Source organism: Echiichthys vipera (assembly GCF_963691815.1).
Source record: "Echiichthys vipera genome assembly, chromosome: 15".
In the NCBI taxonomy this organism is placed as follows: domain Eukaryota; kingdom Metazoa; phylum Chordata; class Actinopteri; order Perciformes; family Trachinidae; genus Echiichthys; species Echiichthys vipera.
This window is the reverse complement of record NC_139840.1, coordinates 2,418,772-2,438,568: the sequence shown is the minus strand read 5'-3', so window position 1 is coordinate 2,438,568 and position 19,797 is coordinate 2,418,772. Positions and strand designations below refer to the sequence as shown.

At 46.2% G+C, this 19,797-nt stretch overlaps 1 protein-coding gene across 3 annotated transcripts; it reads right to left on the bottom strand.

Moving 5' to 3' along the window:
- Window positions 1–8,526: 8,526 nt before the first annotated feature.
- On the bottom strand, window positions 8,527–19,432 carry olfml2bb (olfactomedin-like 2Bb). 3 transcript variants are annotated; one of them, XM_083928650.1, is made up of 10 exons: window positions 18,632–19,432; window positions 15,790–16,053; window positions 15,639–15,673; window positions 15,566–15,584; window positions 14,544–14,702; window positions 13,758–14,469; window positions 12,510–12,959; window positions 12,160–12,336; window positions 11,188–11,384; window positions 8,527–9,182 (listed from the first exon to the last, which is right to left on the bottom strand). In XM_083928650.1, exons 1-10 carry the CDS (start codon window positions 18,896–18,898, stop codon window positions 8,793–8,795), a joined length of 2,670 nt encoding a protein of 889 aa, XP_083784776.1. In that variant the 5' UTR covers window positions 18,899–19,432; the 3' UTR covers window positions 8,527–8,792. The 3 variants fall into 3 exon arrangements, with proteins under 3 accessions (XP_083784776.1, XP_083784774.1, XP_083784775.1); XM_083928648.1 differs by having other exon boundaries at window positions 15,566–15,673; XM_083928649.1 differs by having other exon boundaries at window positions 12,160–12,333; window positions 15,566–15,673.
- Between the last annotated feature and the right edge of the window lie 365 nt (window positions 19,433–19,797).

Sequence of the window (19,797 nt, the reverse complement as noted above, 5' to 3'; positions counted from 1 at the left end):
ATTCTGTAAGGACTTGCACAAAGGTGGTTTTGAGTCATTTTAAAGGTATTTATACGTCCGTCTGTCTGTCTGTGGACAGATTTTGTCACCGCAGCAGCATCACAACCGTGCGAGATGCAGTCGCGGAACGTTACAGATGTGTAGATGAGATGAAAGTGAAGGCGGAGTTGAAAGATGGGTGTGGTCTGAGAGAAGGGGGCCGAGAGGAGGAAGGAAGGAGCTTTACATCTCTGGTGTCACAGCGGGTGTGATGGTCTGGAAGTGTTGGGTTTTTCACTGCTTAAATAGGAGTTTGCGTCTTTGTTATGCAGTAATTAATTCACGTTTTGTAGGATTTGATGTGAAAGTTGATGGTTTTGGTTCAGCTGTAAACGCTTCCACCTCTGTTTAACACTGGACTATTCTTAAAAGGCAGAGACAAAACCTGATACTATTATAAAATTACAGATCTCAATAATTAGGGGGAGAAGTTCAGCATCCGTGAGGAACTCGGAGTAGAGCCGCTGCTCCTTTGCGTTGAAAGGAGCCAGTTGAGGTGGTTCAGGATCATCTGGTAAGGATGAACCCTGGGCGCCTCCCTAGGGAGGTGTTCCAGGCACGTCCAGCTGGGAGGAGGCCTCGGGGAAGACCCAGGACCAGGTGGAGAGATTAGATCTCCACACTGGCCTGGGAACGCCTCAGGATCCCCCAGTTAGAGCTGGTTAATGAGGCCCAGGAAAGGGAAGTTTGGGGTCCCCTGCTGGAGCTGCTGCGCCCGCGACCCGACCCCGTATAAGAGGCTGAAGATGAGATGAGATGAGATGAGATGAGACCCCAGTAATCAGTGATTTTTAAATTGGTCCCGTCTGTAAAAGCACCGTCCTCGTTTCTCCTCACATGGTTTTCTTTAACTTTATTACTAAGAGCACGAAAACGCTCAGGATTTAAAAACACACAGCCTCACTTAAGCGCCCTGAATAAGACACATGCATGGATTTAAATGGAACAGTCACTGATCTGGTGAGCGGGGACGTGTTGGTGGAGTCCGGGGACAGACTTTAAAGCTCCTGATGGACCGCAGCGGTGCGTCTGCGGCTGAAGCTGACACTGAGTGATCGCAGGGATAAAAGTTAAGTGCACTGATGCAGATATCCGATGTCGCCGAACACCGAAAATGTTCAGTTGCCTGGATGTTTTTCCTTTAAAGGTCATTTCTCAGTGTGAGTGTAATAAATGTAGTGACAAGGAGGCAAGAGGGGGTTAGATCCTTCTGCTGTTTCATACGTATCCTGTTCCAGACCGCGGACCTCACAGTGAAGACACCGAGATGGATTTTCCTGTTGCAGGTTGTGTTTAAACCGTTGCAGTACAGTTTTAAGCATTTACGTTTTTTATTCATGATAATAAAACGAGCGCCAACCAAAGGAAGTGCCAAAACCGTCAGTTCTCTGAGTGTCCACTAGGGGCAGGTTTCATAACAGAGCAGTTGCCATTGACCCCCATGTTAAACAGGCCGTTTACACAGCATCATTAAGGGCGCACTCACACTGTGCCTCCGTACCGTGCCCAAGCACGTTTCACGGCTAAAGTCTGGTTCCTTTGACCAGTGTGAGTGCAACCATACCACGTCTAGGAGCGGCACGCTTGCCGTCCACGGCCTGTTTGGGAGAGGTGGGCTTTAGTAAAGCACGTCTGCACGTGTACGAGCACGAGCGTGCACACGTGTACGAGCACGAGGCCTACGGCGGTTCTGAGGTCATTTCCTGTGCGCCTGTTGGGACGTAGAAAAAAGAAGGAGGGACCATGCGCGGACATTTCAAACAATGGCGGCGAAAGGTTCACGTTGGTGTGATGCGGAGGTGGAGTGTTTACTGCAGATTTGGTCGATGAAAAGATTCAAAAACAGTCGACAAGACGCACAAAAACTCTGAGGTCTACGGAAAGATCTGGAAACAAAGCCACGCATCGCCATGACGTCATCAATGCGTGTGACGTGTTACGGCGTGATGACGTATAGGCAGCAAGAAGCATTCTCCGAGGCCCAGGTAGTGTGAGTACAAACGGGCCTGGAGGGGGGGACAAGGACCCTAAAGCACGGGGCACGGGACGAACGCACAGTGGGAGGGCGCCCTAAACCTGTTTAAGGCCTGGGACAAAAAAGTTCAGGTCCTATCTCCATGACAACACTGAGGGGGGTGAACTTCTTCTGTATCAGTCTAGTTTTTATTTTATTGGAGGTTAAAGTTTATGAATAATTAGGGGCGTGGCCTCTTGAGTGACAGCTAGCCTCTGGCCCTCACTTCTCCTCAGAGGTAAACGTCAGCCAGGTGCACGTACGCCCCTCCCCCCAACGTCACATACATGCCCTTTTTCTGTGTCACAGTAACCTCTGCGTACTGAACACGTTCAATACTGAACAAGTCAAAGAAGCAGCAGTGAGTGTAGGGTGGAGAAGAGTCTTTGGAGAGAATGAGATCAGACTAATGCAGCAGATGTGTCCCGCGGCAGTCAAACTCTTGTCTGACGCTCTTTGCTCATTGTCTCCACCAAGATGACGAAGAGCAAGATGACTTTTCATTAACCCGCTTCCTGTAACCCGATCTGATGAAGGTCAGCAGGAGAGCGAGGGATCGACGCGGTGGAGGGCGCGAGTCACGCGCAGAGCCCCGACCCTGCGACTCCGCGGCCTCTCCGTCTCTGAGCTCATGGGACGAGGACTTTCCAAAGCACGCAGGAGGGATCTGCAGCTGTGGTCGTGTAGTCTGGAGTCATCATTCAAAGGGATGCAAAATGTGTTTGGCAGTAAAAACGGTTCGAGTCTGTCAAAAGTGCAATATTTGCAGATTCACGTGAGAACTTTTCCAGAAGGAGCTATTTCGGTCTTTCTATTGGAACGGCAGACACAGTGATTTTCCATTGTCTCCGGCTCTTGAACATTTCATACTCATCTTTCAATTCCTGGGGTTTACGTCCCTCTGAGCGACCTGAGCTGAGCGTTTCTGTCTGAGGCGCTTAAAGTAACAAACCAGATGTTGAAGTGTAACGTCTGGGAGACACATTAGCTCTCTCCCCTGTCTCCCTCTCATCTCTGCTGCTCCATTTCCTCCCGCCCTCTTGTTATTTTCCACCCCTCTCCTCCCCTCTTCACCTCCGCCCGCTCCCCTCTCATCACTCACCTCTCCTCTGCTTTCTAGTATTTCCTCTCTGCCAGCGGTCGACATGTCTGGCTGGAAGCTGGAGCCGAGTCTCTGCCTTTCACATCACGTCACGTCACGTCACGTGCACACCGAATGATTTAAACCTCCACAACCTCTTTGTGATGCAGAACGAATCAAAGCTTCATGAACTTCTGTCGAGCTTGTTGCAGCACTTTGTTAAAGCTACATCAACGGCTTTAAGATGGGGACACAAAGCCTGTGTGAGAGGAAATAACTCCACCGTAGTCTTTATTCTTTATTCTAAAAGGTATACTGTCAGTGTGCAGGAGCCCCGCGTGATTACACGTCTGAGCGTAGTCTGAGCCAATGGGCCCAACTCTGGGGTTGTTTTGCATCTATTTTTAGTCATTTTGCATCTTTTTATTGAGGTTTTGCATCTATTTTTAGTCATTTAGCATCTTTTTGTGGTGGTTTTGCATCTATAATTAGTCATTTTGCATCTTTTTGTGCTGGTTTTGCATCTATTTTTAGTCATTTTGCATCTTTTTGTGCTGGTTTTGCATCTATTTTTAGTCATTTTGCATCTTTTTGTGGTTGTTTTGCATCTATTTTTAGTCATTTTGTGCATCTTTTTGTGGTGGTTTTGCATCTATTTTTAGTCATTTTGCATCTTTGTGTGGTGGTTTTGCATCTATTTTTAGTCATTTTGCATCTTTTTATTGAGGTTTTGCATCTATTTTTAGTCATTTAGCATCTTTTTGTGGTGGTTTTGCATCTATTTTTAGTCATTTTGCATCTTTTTGTGCTGGTTTTGCATCTATTTTTAGTCATTTTGCATCTTTTTGTGGTTGTTTTGCATCTATTTTTAGTCATTTTGTGCATCTTTTTGTGGTGGTTTTGCATCTATTTTTAGTCATTTTGCATCTTTGTGTGGTGGTTTTGCATCTATTTTTAGTCATTTTGCATCTTTTTGTGGTGGTTTTGCATCTATAATTAGTCATTTTGCATCTTTTTGTGGTGGTTTTGCATCTATTTTTAGTCATTTTGCATCTTTTTGTGGTGGTTTTGCATCTATTTTTAGTCATTTTGCATCTTTTTGTGGTGGTTTTGCATCTAAATTTAGTCATTTTGCATCTTTTTGTGGTGGTTTTGCATCTATTTTTAGTCAGTTTGCATCTCTTCATGGTCAGTTTGCATCCCTACAGTATTTTCTTTTCTCTTTTCACATTTTGTGTCATTTAAAGTCATTTTTGTGTTTACTTGTGATCATTTTGTGTTTGTTTTTTGCAACATTTTATGGGCCCCAGACTTTATGGGCCCCTGGGCCTGAGCCCGGGAGGCCCGGTCAGTCATCCGTCCATGATTCATTCACACTCGCACTCAACTTTTTGATAAGTTGTTGCCATGAGTCACTTACACAGAAACACACAGAGATAAAAAAAACAAACAAACAGAAATTCCCCTTTAACCTCTCCATTCAGCCTCTCACTCCCTCTCCCTTTCTCTCCTTCTCTCTCCTACCTTCCCTTCTCCTTTCCTCCTTCTTTTACCTTTTAACCAAAGTCTCTTCATCCACCATTTTCTTTCCTTTCCTCTCTCTCATTTCGTCCACAGTCTCCTAAACACAAACGTCCTCTGTGTGTGTGTGTGTGTGTGTGTGTGTGTGTGTGTGTGCGCATTAACGAGCCAACAGTCTCGTTCTGCGTGATAACTTCTCTCCTTTCTCTTCTCTCTTTCTCTCGTGTACAGATTTTTAAGCTCAGTGGTAGTCAGGAATGTGTTTGCAGATACCGCTGCTATCTTTAAACCAGACATTATGCAGTGTGTGAGTGTGTGTGTGTGTGTGTGTGTGTGCGTGTGTGTGGTCCCAATGCTTTCAGACATTCAGACACACACACACACAGACACACACACACATTTAGAGTCTTTCTGAGTATGCAGTTGATGTGAATGAGCGTCTTTCTTCTACATCCTGCTAGGTGGTCACTTACAACACACACACACACACACACACACACACACACACACACACACACACACACACACACACACACACACACACACACACACACACACACACACACACACACACACACACACACACACACACACACACACACACACACACACACACACACACACACACACACACACACACACACAGGTTATATAACATTTGATGTCATCCCCAGAGGATCCAATGAGAAAGCTCCCTGCTGTAAATCAATCATTTCTTTTATCTACTTTATTTCCTTCCTTTGTGTGAACTGTATTATTATTGCTATTAGTATTATTATTATTATTATGATTCACAGCCACAACAACATGTGGTTTTGCATCTATTTTTAGTCATTTTGCATCTTTTTGTGCTGGTTTTGCATCTATTTTTAGTCATTTTGCATCTTTTTGTGGTGGTTTTGCATCTATTTTTAGTCCTTTTGCATCTTTTTGTGGTGGTTTTGCATCTATTTTTAGTCATTTTGCATCTTTTTGTGGTGGTTTTGCATCTATTTTTAGTCATTTTGCATCTTTTTGTGTTGGTTTTGCATCTATTTTTAGTCATTTTGCATCTTTTTGTGCTGGTTTTGCATCTATTTTTAGTCATTTTGCATCTTTTTGTGGTGGTTTTGCATCTATTTTTAGTCCTTTTGCATCTTTTTGTGGTGGTTTTGCATCTATTTTTAGTCATTTTGCATCTTTTTGTGGTGGTTTTGCATCTATTTTTAGTCATTTTGCATCTTTTTGTGTTGGTTTTGCATCTATTTTTAGTCATTTTGCATCTTTTTGTGGTGGTTTTGCATCTATTTTTAGTCATTTTGCATCTTTTTGTGGTGGTTTTGCATCTATTTTTAGTCATTTTGCATCTTTTTGTGGTGGTTTTGCATCTATTTTTAGTCATTTTGCATCTTTTTGTGGTGCTTTTGCATCTATTTTTAGTCCTTTTGCATCTTTTTGTGGTGGTTTTGCATCTATTTTAGTCATTTTGCAGCTTTATGTGGTGGTTTTGCATCTATTTTTAGTCATTTTGCATCTTTTTGTGGTGATTTTGCATCTATTTTAGTCATTTTGCATCTTTTTGTGGTCATTTTCTTTATTTATCACTTCTTGAATCTTGAATCTTGAATCATGACCCTGATGAAGGACCTACCCATGAACGCGTCGGCCTGACAGTGAAGTTGTTCTGTACTAAAAGACCTTTTCAGACTTTATTTTGGTTTCTCCACTTGCTCCTCCGTACCCTGGAGAGTTCATGAGCAACACGTGTCAGAGGCTGCAGCAGAGGAGCAGCGGGCCCATAAACCCGTCCGTGAAGCTGAGATATTAACTCCCTGTGAGCTCGTCTGCTTTGAACACGTGTTGTTTCTGGAGAATGTTAATTATTTTGAGTGTATCTGATCTGAAGCGAGCTGAGCCGTGTGAACAAACCTCTTGGAAAGAAGGGCGGCTTATCAAACAGCCGTCGATGATCTCAGCTGGATCCATGTGAGACGGTCTGGTCCTGAGTCCTGAGTCCTGAGCGTTCCCCGTCAGAGGTTCACCAGCATCTGGCCGGGGCTCATTTTCCACTCTGGGATCCTTCCAGTGGCTCCGCTGCTTCCAGGAAAACTAAATCAACCCCCCTCAAAAAATGTTCACAGCAGGCTGGACACGCACGGGACGCACTGGGGAGAGAGAAGGACAAAGAAGGAACGGGAGCAAAGGTCCAGAGCTTGTTCACCGTCAAACATTTTATTATAAATGAACAAAAGAAAGGAAGTAAATGTGTAGAAAAGCAGTTGAAATCAACCTTTTCTTGGGGTTTTCTTGCTGTGTGGAGCTGTGTGCTGATGAATGAACCGTCTCAGGGCGAGAGCTTTAGTTTAAAACCTTACCCAGGAGTTCCTCACCAAGAGCGTCAGCCTCTTAAAACCTCCTAACAAAGCTGCTGAGACCAAACTCTCACCACATGAATTTCGTTCATCTAGCTCCACTCATAGGGCGGCACGGGGGTGTGGTGGTAAGCACTGTTGCCTCACAGCAAGAGGGTTCCTGGTTTGAATCTGTGTGGAGTTTGCATGTTCTCCCCGTGTCTGCGTGGGTTTTCTCCGGGTTCTCCGGTTTCCTCCCACAGTCCAAAGACGTGCAGGTGTTCGGTTCATTGATGACTCTAAATCACCCGTAGGTGTGAATGGTTGTCTGTCTCTGTTCGTCTCTATGTGTCCTGTGATAGACTGGCGTCCTGTCCAGGGTGGACCCGCCTCACGCCCGATGTCAGCTGGGATCGGCTCCAGCTCCCTGCGACCCCGACAGGGACAAGAGGCTGAAGATAAATGATGATGACGACAGCGCCACTCATCCATCTTGGATGAATAGGAGAGGTGTTTCAGGAGGCTCATCCTTGGACAAATCCTTGGTATGAATGGACAAACAACTTGTCCGCCATCTTTGTTGACGTGCTACTTCAACCGCTCCCATCGAAACCGACCTGTGACGCTGATGAGAGCGCGAAGGGAAAACCTCAACATAACGATGATAAATGATCAATGTCGTCCGTGGAAGGAAAAATTGCAGATAAAAAGAAACTTTGAGCACAGAAAACTCCCTCAATGTGAGCCGCCATCGTCCGAATCAAAGCAGTACCTTCTCCGCTACGTCACATCTGTAAAAACCCATTCCAGCGGTCCTGATTCGCTCAACCGTTTTTTCCGGTCCCCAAACGCCTCTCCTATGGAGCGACCCAAGACGGATCTAGGTGGAATGAACTTCATCGGGCGAGAGTCCGGTTAGCTGAGACCACATCGGACTGAGGAACTGGAAGAAGTCTTAAGCCTAAAGACAGGGTGCGGTTGACCTCGTTGCTATGGATAATGTCACCGTTCATGACATCAGAAGCTGCACGAGTTTGAAATCTGCAACTCAGCAGATTAGTTTCAGCATCCTGAAGCCGGCGAAGCAGACGTATCAGAATGCTAAAAGTCTAGTTAGCATCTTTTCTTAGCTTCTGTTGTTTGTTAGCTCGTAAACGTGTGTTTTGTGTGTTTTCTCGCTGTATTGAGGGTCCCTTCTGAGCTGGAGGTTTAACGTTTCTTTGCTAGCTTTAGCATTTCAGACAGCTGATTGGTTTGTGGGTGAGTGACGTTCTAACTAAAGCTGCCCAGGATTCGTTTGAAGTCCACAGACCGCTTCTTCTTCTTCAGGAGAGGAATGTGAAAACACCTCTCTAGTGATAAACTTTGACAGATACCAGTCCGTACGGTCAATGTCAGACCTTTTAGAGGACGCTAACAGACGGGAAACAGGTCTTTTGAGTGGCGGGGGACTTCAGATAAGGGGGTGCACGGCTGTAGAGGGACAAGTATACATGGTTTTTAAATCAGAGGAAACTTTACATTTGGAGAAATATGTGAATATGTTTATTTACATTCATTCATTTGACCTCTGGGGCTTCGTCTTCTTTCGTCTTAATACCGACTTTGGTGCATGTGACAAAGCGTCAGGCAAGGTCACAATAAAAACACATTTAGTTCGACTGATCCACAGTCGTTTAGACACAAAACAATGATAAAATATCTGTTCAGTTATTATCTTATAACTTCTGTCCTCAGCGCTGCTCCGACCTCTCGCTCCATGAGCTAAACTGCTGCCGAGTCCTCCAACAGTGCGTCCATTCATGCACTAATAAGCGAAGATGACATCGTAGGTCATCTGATGTGCGTTGTCCCACGCGTACAGTTTCTTGTCTAGCGGGCAGTACGCCACCTGCGAGGTGTGCGCGTACATGTTCGTGAACGCCAGGCTGGGCACGGTGTGCGTGAGCGTGTGCGTGTCGAAGGCGTAGGTCACGTTAGCGTAGCGGTGCTCCACGCTGTTCACAGAATAAAGCACGCCGCAAACCAGGAAGCTGTTTCCGTAGCGGCCGCGCCGAAGACCCGTACGGAAGCTCTGTATTGGCTGCAGGTCTCGGGGGCGGAGGTGGATGAGCAGGATCACCTCCTGGTGGAAGCCCTCGGTGTCCAGGGCCGGGTAGAGCAGCCACAGGCCGGACTCGTCCACGGCAAACTCCACCTGGAAAATAGAATATGAGGTCATTTAGCGAGGACATAACATTTAAAGTTGTTATTGCCTTTACGGCTGCAGACCCAGAGTTTGTTTACAATAACTTCTGGGTGGGAAACCCCGGCGCTGAGCAAACACGGCCAAGGAACAACTGCATCTCTTTCATCTAAAATGCTACGTTAGCAGAAATGTCACTGCTCATAACAGTAGATTTTGTTACTTAAAATGAAATTCCTGCGTAAAATCATCCCTTTTTCCGCATATACACTCATCAAAAAAGCCATCGAGACAATTTAATTCATGTAAAAACTACTAACGGAGAAATCCCCGACAGTCACAAACAGTAATTAATGTAATGTAATGTGGCTAACAGTGATTAGCTCGGGGCAGTACGGTGAAGGCATTCAAAGGTCTTTTTTAACCACTAGTGCTGCTGAAAATAACAGCAAACCTCTGCAGCAGCATGAGAAGAGTCCCTACACAGAAAACAAAGCATCATCAGCGTAGTTAGTGAAGCCAGAGTTTATTAAAGAGTGTTTTAAAGACTTACCTACTGGCCCCTGTACCAGCTCCTCTCATAGTAAAGTCCATTACAGTGGATTACCAAAGTCAATGTTTGTTTTGCTTCTTATAAAAAGTCCCAACATGGTGAAAAATGTCTTTAAATGTTAAAAATATTCAGTTGAATGTGAAATAAAACAGAGAAAATCAGATATTTGCAGGTTTCAGAGGCTGAAAACAACTTTTTCTGATGAAAACTGAAACAAAACGACTTCTTGGATGAATTCATATGATACTATAGAAACAAAAATAACATTAAATCAGTTAATGGATCCAAATGTGACTAAAGAAAGTGTTTCAATGTGACTTTAGTTAAAGCAGCTTTAACTAAAGTCACATTCAAGCACTTTCCAAACGTTTCTAGACTTTTCTACATAAATCCAAAGGAAGGAGCCCGTCGGTGCTTTGTTTTGTGTGTAGGGACTCTTCTCATGCTGCTGCAGAGGTTTGCTGTTATTTTCAGCAGCATTAGTGGTTAAAAAAGACCTTTGAATGCCTTCACCGTACTGCCCCGAGCTAATCACTGTTAGCCACATTACATTACATTAATTACTGTTTGTGACTGTCGGGGATTTCTCCACCATCTTTTTTCAAGATATTCTGACATTTTTCATCACAATCATCCAACTTTTAAACACTTAAAACACCTTAAAACACTTTAAACACTCCTAAAACATGTTAAAACACTATGAAATCACTTTAAAACACTGTTAAAATACTCATCTACTGGCCCCTGTACCAGCTCCTCTCATAGTAAAGTCCATTCCAGTGGAAGGAGCCCATTGGTGCTTTGTTGTGTGTGTAGGGACTCTTCTCATGCTGCTGCAGAGGTTTGCTGTTATTTTCAGCAGCATTAGTGGTTAAAAAAGACCTTTGAATGCCTTCACCGTGCTGCCCTGAGCTAATCAGTGTTAGCCACGTCCGGCTGTTAGCGACTCTCCGGGATTTCTCTGTTAATACCATCCGTGTTACACGGTAAACGGTATGATTTTATGCCCGAATTTCTCTTTAAGACGCTAGTGAAACGACACAGAACGCTGCGTTTAATGACATTTCTTTGAAAATGAAAATGACAACAGACATAAACAAGTTTGCAGATTTCACAAATCTCTAAAATGTAACTTGTGACTGTTGTTGCACCCTGGTTGTACCTGCTGCTGCTTCTAGTCTTGCTATCCATTTCTATTATTATTATTGTTATTGCTACTATTCATATCATTGTTGTGCAACCACACGTAAGAAGTACAGTCCAGACATGTTTGAGCAGGGAACCAAACTACAGCAGTTTCCACTCTTCCCTCTCCGACCTCCTGAACTCCAGTGATTTGTGTTGTTTCTGTTCCCCGTCCTGAACCTTTATGACCCTCCAAAGCGTCCCGAGTGTACATTCCACCAGTAAATCACCGTGCAGTGTTTCTGTTCGCGTTAGATCACAGTAACCAGCGGCTCTTACTTCAGTCTGCGTCCTGTGAACTTGCTCCTCCAGTATGGCGTCGTGCAGGGTGCTCCAGGCGGCCACGTATCTGTGCCTCAGGTCGTATCTGATGATGTCCCGGCTGAAGGCCCGGTTGTAATAGAAAGCGCCGTTAAACACGACGTGGCCGGTTCCCGTGTAACTGTAGGGCAGCTTGTAGGAGTTACTCGCCTGACCTGAGCGGGAAGAACGCACAGAGAGACGCACACGCAGATGGTCAGACCCACAGTGCACAACACGAACTTTAGTGTACGTAGAAAATATTGTTATGATGATATTTCACTGGCTCTCTGCACTAAGTGAGATGATTGTGTGTATGTGCATGGCACTGGCCCAGCGCTCTTTCTAAACTTTTTTCTGTTTCAACATTTGAAATGAGCGATTTTCAACGACACGCGGGGTTTCAACCATTTCCAAACCCCTGCCTGTGTGCAGAAAGTGTCCCAACTTTCTTCCGAAATGGGGTTGTTTCTACTTGTTTCTTGTTTTCTAATGTCAAAATCAAGCACTTTTAAGGTCCATTTACAAGCTCTTAAATAAATAAATGACATATCTCTATGAATACATATTAAAAATGATTATTTCACCTTTTTTTGAACCCATTAGAAGAGACGGTATCGTGCTATAAACAACTAAAATTGGTGTTTTTTGACACCAGAAGGATGAGAAATTAAATTACTTTTCTATTCTATAGCAAGAAATTCAACACAGATACAATTACACGCACTTTTAAGCACTTTATCCAAAATTCAAGCACTTTCAAACGTTGAAAACTGAAAAATTAAAGCATTTTCAATGATTTCAAGCACCTGTACGAACCCTGACTGTAATCCCATTGCCTGGCAACAGCCCAGGTCCATGTTTACTTCCTGTCAACTGATGTCATTCACACACACGTCGACAGGAATTAAACTGGGAGCCGATGTTTACAGCTGCGAGCGGGGTCTCTACCTGATTTGAAGGTGTCCATGTCTCGGAACTCCAGGAGGTTGTTGCCGTAGTGACCGTTGGTAAGGTAGATGACGTTGCCATGGCCGCGGGCGTCTCTCATCCAGGCTCCGTCACTGAGGCCGTACGAGTTCTGCTGAACCGGCTCAGAGATGCTGGCTACTGTGTCCTTACACACTGCTGCAGGAACACACACATGCACGCACGCACACACACACACATGCACGCACGCATACACACACACACACACACACACACGCACACACACACACGTCTAGACAGTTGCATCTTTCACTTATTTTAATGGTAAAAAAAATCAAATGTGTGCAACAACGACACTTAAATCCATTTACCCGGCTTGTTTGTGGTCTTCGGTTGGTCGACGGGACTCTCCGTCCAGCTCAGTCGACTTCTGGACCCCGGGCGAGACGGTGGCGTGGGAGAAGCATCATCAGCGGGCCTGATATCTGTGTGTGAGACTGAGGCGGTCCGCTGCATAGTAGCTGTAGTTGGTCGGGAAGTAGTTCCAGTCAGTCTGGTTGTCTGTATGTTAGCGGTCGTTGGTTCGATGGTGGTGGTGGTGGTGGGAGCAGGTTCGGTCGTAGTTGTGGTTTGTTGGGTGGTCGTCGGGGGTGCGGTTGGCTGCTGGGTGGGTGCAGGCACGCTCGCTCTCCTCGATAAGTCTTGCTGTGTAGCGACGGTGGTTGAAGGTCCAGGGCTCATGGTCCTGTCGGGGAAAGTGCTGGTCGGTGGGAGTGGGTCAGGGATCAGGAAGTCCACTGAGGTTTTTTTAGTTAGAATTGCTGTAAAATAAGAGAAAGTGAGAGAAAGAAGAAGAAGAGAGGACAGTTTTATGTTGAATTTTTATTTAAATGATCCTCTTTCAGATAAAAAATATTGCCTTGGTGATCAATCAGTGTGTTTACATGCAGTTTAAAAGCCTGATGACACTCAGGTGAAGAGCAGACTCTGGTTTCTCCACCATGTAAACACCGTACCTCGGGTAAAGGCGGAGTTCTCATACCCTGGTTACCAGACCTAGAGACCTCCTGCAGTACTCCGATTATGCGTGCATGTAAACAGCTAAACCAGAGTAACATTGTGTTTCCGGTCTGTGCATGTTTCAGGGGTTATAACTTATTTTGATCCAGCGCTTATCCAGTTTGTATCCAGCGAGGCACTGTTGCACTTTGTTTGTTTGTTTGTTGTTGAATTGATGTGAATTGTTTTCCTGTAAAATGTTGTTTTTTGCTGTTGGCTGCACAGCAAACTGCCCTCCGCGGACAATAAAGACCTCTTGACTTGACTAAATACTGGACTTATGTTCATAAGGAATCAAACAAAAGCTAATGTTGCTTTGTTTGTTTGCTTCATTTCTAAATCAGAGAAATATCGAACTCACCTGCCAGTGGTAGAATTAAAAGATGAAGTCAATGAGAAACTTGACCTCAAACATTTTCCCAACATGTTTATGATCTTAATCACTACATCTCTACGAGCCGCTACCACGGCGGCCTGTCAGTCCGGACAGAAGCTTAGCCAGGCGTGCACATGACACTCTTTAAACACAAAGTGACATAAAAACTTTACCTTAGACTTACTATATTTCCCTTTCCCTTTCTCGTCCTCTTCCTCGTCTTTGTAGCTCGCCTCCTCCGCCTTGTAAAAGGTCACGCCCCTGATGACCATGCTGTTCTTGTCTCTGATTGGCTGCTTTGGCTCTGTCTTGTCTTTGATTGGCTGTGTTGGCTCTGTCTTGTCTTTGATTGGCTGTGTTGGCTCTGTCTTGTCTTTGATTGGCTGTGTTGGCTCTGTCTTGTCTTTGATTGGCTGTGTTGGTTCTGTCTTGTCTTTGATTGGCTGTGTTGGCTCTGTCTTGTCTTCGATTGGCTGTGTTGGCTCTGTCTTGTCTTTGATTGGCTGCTTTGGCTCTGTCTTGTCTTTGATTGGCTGCTTTGGCTCTGTCTTGTCTTTGATTGGCTGTGTTGGCTCTGTCTTGTCTCTGATTGGCTGTGTTGGCTCTGTCTTGTCTTTGATTGGCTGTGTTGGCTCTGTCTTGTCTTTGATTGGCTGCTTTGGCTCTGTCTTGTCTTTGATTGGCTGCTTTGGCTCTGTCTTGTCTTTGATTGGCTTTGTTGGCTCTGTCTTGTCTCTGATTGGCTTTGTTGGCTCTGTCTTGTCTCTGATTGGCTGCTTTGGCTCTGTCTTGTCTCTGATTGGTTTCTGAGTGTCTGTCTTATTCCCGGTGGGCTGCTGTTGCTCCAGACCGTCTTGCTGCTGTTGGTTCTTCTTCAGCTGGCCTTCGTAACTCTTCTGCAACAGAACAACAGGCACGATGTGGGAGTTTCCTCTGACACGTGAGACGCAGACTGTCAGACACTAAATACCTGTTTGTTGGCGAAGGCAGCCGCTCCACTTTTCTGTCCGGCACGATCCGAATCAGTCACTTTCTTTTTTTTCTGCTGGGCCTTCTTCTCTTTTTCTTTTGCTCTTTCTTTCGCACGTTCTTTCTCTTTCGATCTCTCAGTGACATTACGAGCAACAGCCTGGAGTGCACTCACGCACACACAAACACACACACACAAACACAAACACACACGCACACACACACACGGATGAAGCATTACGCTGTTAAACCGTATTCATTGGCGGCTGGCTAGCTAGTTAGTTTGCTGTTATCGTGCTAATTCCACCGCGCTATAATGCTCCACTTCTCTGGGAGGAGAGCAGACGGTGGGTAGTTCAGGGAAACAACTCTTATACAGCTGAACGCAAACATTAAACAGTAGAATAAAGCAGATATCTGTCGTCACGGGTTGGCCGTTTGGAGGCCGGTCTGGGCCGCTTTGGTCCCATCTTTGACGTGGATGAGCTTGTTAAAACCAAGCCCCCACCGCTGACCCCCCATGTTAAACAGGCCGTTTTACCAGCATCATTAAACCTGTTTAAGACCTCGTACAAAAATACATTCTAGTCTCTAGGTTTGGCTCATATCTCCATAGCAACACGTTTGTACCACGCTAGTTTTATTTTACTGGAGGTTAACGTTTATGCATAATTAGGGGCGTGGCCTCTTGAGTGACAGCTAGCCTCTGGCCCTCACTTCTCCTTGGAGGGAAACGTCAGCTAGATGGACGTACACCCCTCCCCCCAACATCACATACATGCCCTTTTTTGGTCAGAGGAAATGAGGCGGAGTCAAAGTCTGACAAGATGGAGACTCCCGTAGGCGAGGACGATTGGATCAAGTTGAGAGAACGGACCATGACGGAGATGCTACGTCCAATTTCAACACACTCTGTGGTTAAGACTGGTAACTGAAATGCAAATCAGGACTTCTACATGTGAGTTAAACACAGAGTCAAAATAAAATGTATAGCGGATTAGTGTCCTGTGCCTGTGAGCTCACCTTCTCCACGTTGTCCACTCTGGTCAGCAGCTTGGTGGTGACCGACTGGAGCTTTAACAAGTCCATCCCGTACAGGGACCCCTCCAACAAGTCGATGATAGTCGCCAGCTAAACGGGCAAAATCACAGAGATGCACGACACAAGTACAGAGAAATGAGACAACTTTGAATAAGCCTGAGGGAATCATCTTTATCTAAGCTCTCTATACAGTGTGTGTGTTTTACCTTAATGTCATCTTTACTGGCCTCCTGCAGTTTCTTAAACCTGTACTCCCCCTCACAGGGGTTGACAGCTGAAGGTGGAGCCATGCACACACACTTCTTGCAGTCTGTCCCTTTGGTAATCGTCTCCACGGTGTAAAAGTCCTGGGGCAGGTCGCTGTCTTGGATGCGGCTGCAGTCAGAGCGTTTGATCGGTCGAACGATACAGCGACACACGCAGTCGTTCCCCGATGACACGGTCTTCACTTTGTCGTAGTCGCTCAGCAACTGAAAGAGAGGGACACAAACAAAGGGAATGAAAGGAAACTTTAGAGAAATTATATATACATATGTCTCTCATCTCATCTTCAGCCTCTTATCCGGGGTCGGGTCTCGGGGGCAGCAGCTTTAGCAGGGGACCCCAAACTTCCCTTTCCCGGGCCACATTAACCAGCTCTAACTGGGGGATCCTGAGGCGTTCCCAGGCCAGTGTGGAGATCTAATCTCTCCACCTGGTCCTGGGTCTTCCCCGAGGCCTCCTCCCAGCTGGACGTGCCTGGAACACCTCCCTAGGGAGGCGCCCAGGGTTCATTCTTACCAGATGATCCTGAACCACCTCAACTGGCTCCTTTCAACGCAAAGGAGCAGCGGCTCTACTCCGAGTTCCTCACGGATGCTGAACTTCTCCCCCTCTCTCTAAGGGAGACTCCAGACCCCCTCCTGAGGAAACACATTTCACACGCTTGGACCTGGACCTGGTTCTTTGGGTCCTGACCCAGCTTTCATGACCACAGGTGAGGGTAGGAACCAGGACTGAGGGTAGATCCAGAGCTTTGCCTTCCTCAGCTCTCTGTTCATCACAACGGTGCGGTAGAGCGACTGCAGCTCCGCCCCCGCTGCTCCGATTCTCCGGCCAAACTCACGCTCCATCGTCCCCTCACTCGTGAACAAGATCCCGAGGTACTTGAACTCCTTCACTTGGGGCCAGGACTCATTCCTTACCTGGAGTAAGCAATCCACCAGTTTCCTGCTGAGAGCCATGGCCTCAGATTTATGGTGTATTTGTTGATGTGTTTTAGTTTAAATCAGCATAAAATACTTCAATGAAGACTCAAATCAAAGAGTTGCAGCATAAAGGTGATGGTTTGCAGCTGCAGCAGTGGTGAGCTGCCTCAGGAGAAGATCGCTTCAGGCGTTTACAAACAGGCACTTTTTGGTTTGGAGCACTTACAGTTTGAAGGTTACATAACCAACCGCAAGAAGGATGCAACCCGTTGCCGTGGTGCAAACACACACAGACACACACACACACACACGGGCCTGGGTCTGATTTACACGTCTTTCATGCTGAACTTGTGTACTGTGGGGTTTGAATTGTGTTCAAAGGAAAAACAAAGTATAGGTCTAGTTTTGGGAAACTGAGACGTTTATAATGTAGTGTTTCAAAAAGCAACATGTGTGTGAAAAGTCATCTGAATTCATATATGAGTTTTTTTTCACTGGATGAAGTTGGTGGAAAATGTTCACCACAACTGAGACGTGATCGGACACAAGAGGGCGAATGATGGAGTGACGTCATGGAGATCCAGAGGAAAATCAATGTGGTCTTGGGTTGGAAGTGGAAATGTAATAGTTCCCACCATTATCAGGATTATCGTTGCGTTAACCAGCAAGGCCCAAAGGAAGCTTCACTGGAGCTTCACAGATTCATGTTAAACTGGGGAACACGTTTGAAATCTGATGAGTAAAATGGATCTTTTTAATCTGTAAAACATGTGAAGTGTCCGACTAGTTTTGTCACGTTTGCTGCACGCTGTCATCAAGCCTGTGAATGTTCTCATTGGTCCAGGTCGTCGTTCTCCTCAAAGCAATTTCAGTCCAAAAGCAACTGGACTTGGTTATTTGTCAGGAAGACGTTTCACCTCTCATCCAAGAGGCTTCATCAGTTCATGTACACATCTGACCAGGACCAGGACCAGGACCAGGACCAGGACCAGGACCAGGACCAGGACCAGGACCAGGACTAGGACCAGGCTGGGACTGGTCATTAAAGGTTGAACATGGAGAATGAGCAGAACAGCTTCATCTAGTGTCTCAAGATCGCAGTCGCAACAACAAAAAATAAGTCCAGCAGTGGGGGGTGGGGTTGCCAGGTTTGTTGCAGAGTGTGTCAAGTGATGGAACACACAGGGTAACGACTAATTTAGACTAATCCGTTAATTTGACAGCGGTATGTAATGTTAGCCAGTCTTCAACTGGATGTCTTTCTTTGAGGGGTAAACGGAACAGTTTGTCAAACCCATCGGGGTCGTGGGGGTCAGGAGCCGATCCCAGCTGACATCGGGCGTGAGGCGGGGTCCACCCTGGACAGGACGCCAGTCTATCACAGGACACATAGAGACGAACAGAGACAGACAACCATTCACACCTACGGGTGATTTAGAGTCATCAATGAACCGAACACCTGCACGTCTTTGGACTGTGGGAGGAAACCGGAGAACCCGGAGAAAACCCACGCACACACGGGGACAACATGCAAACTACACACAGAAGGGCCCCAGCCGGGATTCAAACCAGGAACCCTCTTCCTGTGAGACAACATCGCTAACCACCACACCACTGTGTGTGTGTGTGTGTGTGTGTGTGTGTATTACATTTAGATATTTTTTAGTTTGCCATCTTGATTGTACATTTGTTCCAATGTATTATTTATTTCTTTTGACTTATGTGCACTTAGTGTCTACAATGCATATGTCTACCTGTGTGAGAGAGTGAACACCTACTGAGGTCAGATCCATGTATGTGTAACATGTGTTTTTAATAAAGATTTCACACATTCAGCCTTTAAACCAAGAGTTACACACACCTGGCTAATGATGTTCTCCTGGTTATCCAGCTCCTCTTCCAGGGGCTCGGCGCTGGGCCCCTGGGCTCTCCCCTCCGCCCCTGCAGCAGGAGCGTCTTCCCCCGGGTTCTGCTGCTCCACCTTAGCCGCGGGGGGAGCATCCTTGTCCCGTCGACTTGGCTCCGCCGCTGCTTCGGCCGACGGCGTCGTGTGTGCGCTTTTGTCCTCCGGAGCATCGAGAGCACTTACAGCGCAGCACAAAAGCAGCAGTGAGAACCTGCGCCACATTGCTCCACAGAGGCAGACACTCGTCTCAGGTGTTTAGGGACCAGATGCGGTCGGAAACGGTCTGAGCAGGTCCGGTGTGACAGTGTTGAAAGAAAGTGTCCAACGACGCGCCGAAGGTCTCCAAACGCGCCGGCGCACCGAAGGAACGGCTCCAAGTTGCGCCTGCGAACACAACTGGACACGGTGGACACACACGTGCACCCGGGTCGGGTCTTTTAAAAGAAGACAGAGGTTAAAAAGATGCATTCAAAGATGAAGAAGTTGCATATAAAAGACCGGAGACACATTTGGATCTCTGTTCGGTTCCGTGCGACGTGTCGCCGGTGAGATGGGTGGCCCCTCCGCAGAGACGGTCCAAGGGAGGAGGAGGAGGAGGAGGAGGAGAGGGAGGAGGAGAGGGAGGAGGAGGAGGAGGAGGAGGAGGGGGAGAGGGAGGAGGAGAGGGAGGAGGAGGAGAGGGAGGAGGAGAGGGAGGAGGAGGAGAGGGAGGAGGAGGAGAGGGGGTGTCCAACGGGATAAAACCACCATCAAGACTGTTAACCATTCCTGCACCGACCATCTGCTCTGCACACACAGGACAGATGTTTTTATGTGCATTTCCTTAAATGTCCTTCCTCAATTATCTATTTTAATTTATATAAACATATTTACTTATCTGTAGCTTAATATAGGTAAATATACTGTTTCTATTGGGTTTTTTTTTTGCCAAAGTGCTGCAGAGTGATACAATAATTTAAATTCCTTAAACTTTGGGGCTGCATTTCTGCAAATGGAGTTGGAGATTTGCTCAGGATTCATGGTGTCCTCAATGAAACGACAGGCAGATACTTACCCATCATGCAACACCATCAGGGACGTGTGTGATTGGCCCCAAAAGTATTCTGCAGCAGGACGACGAG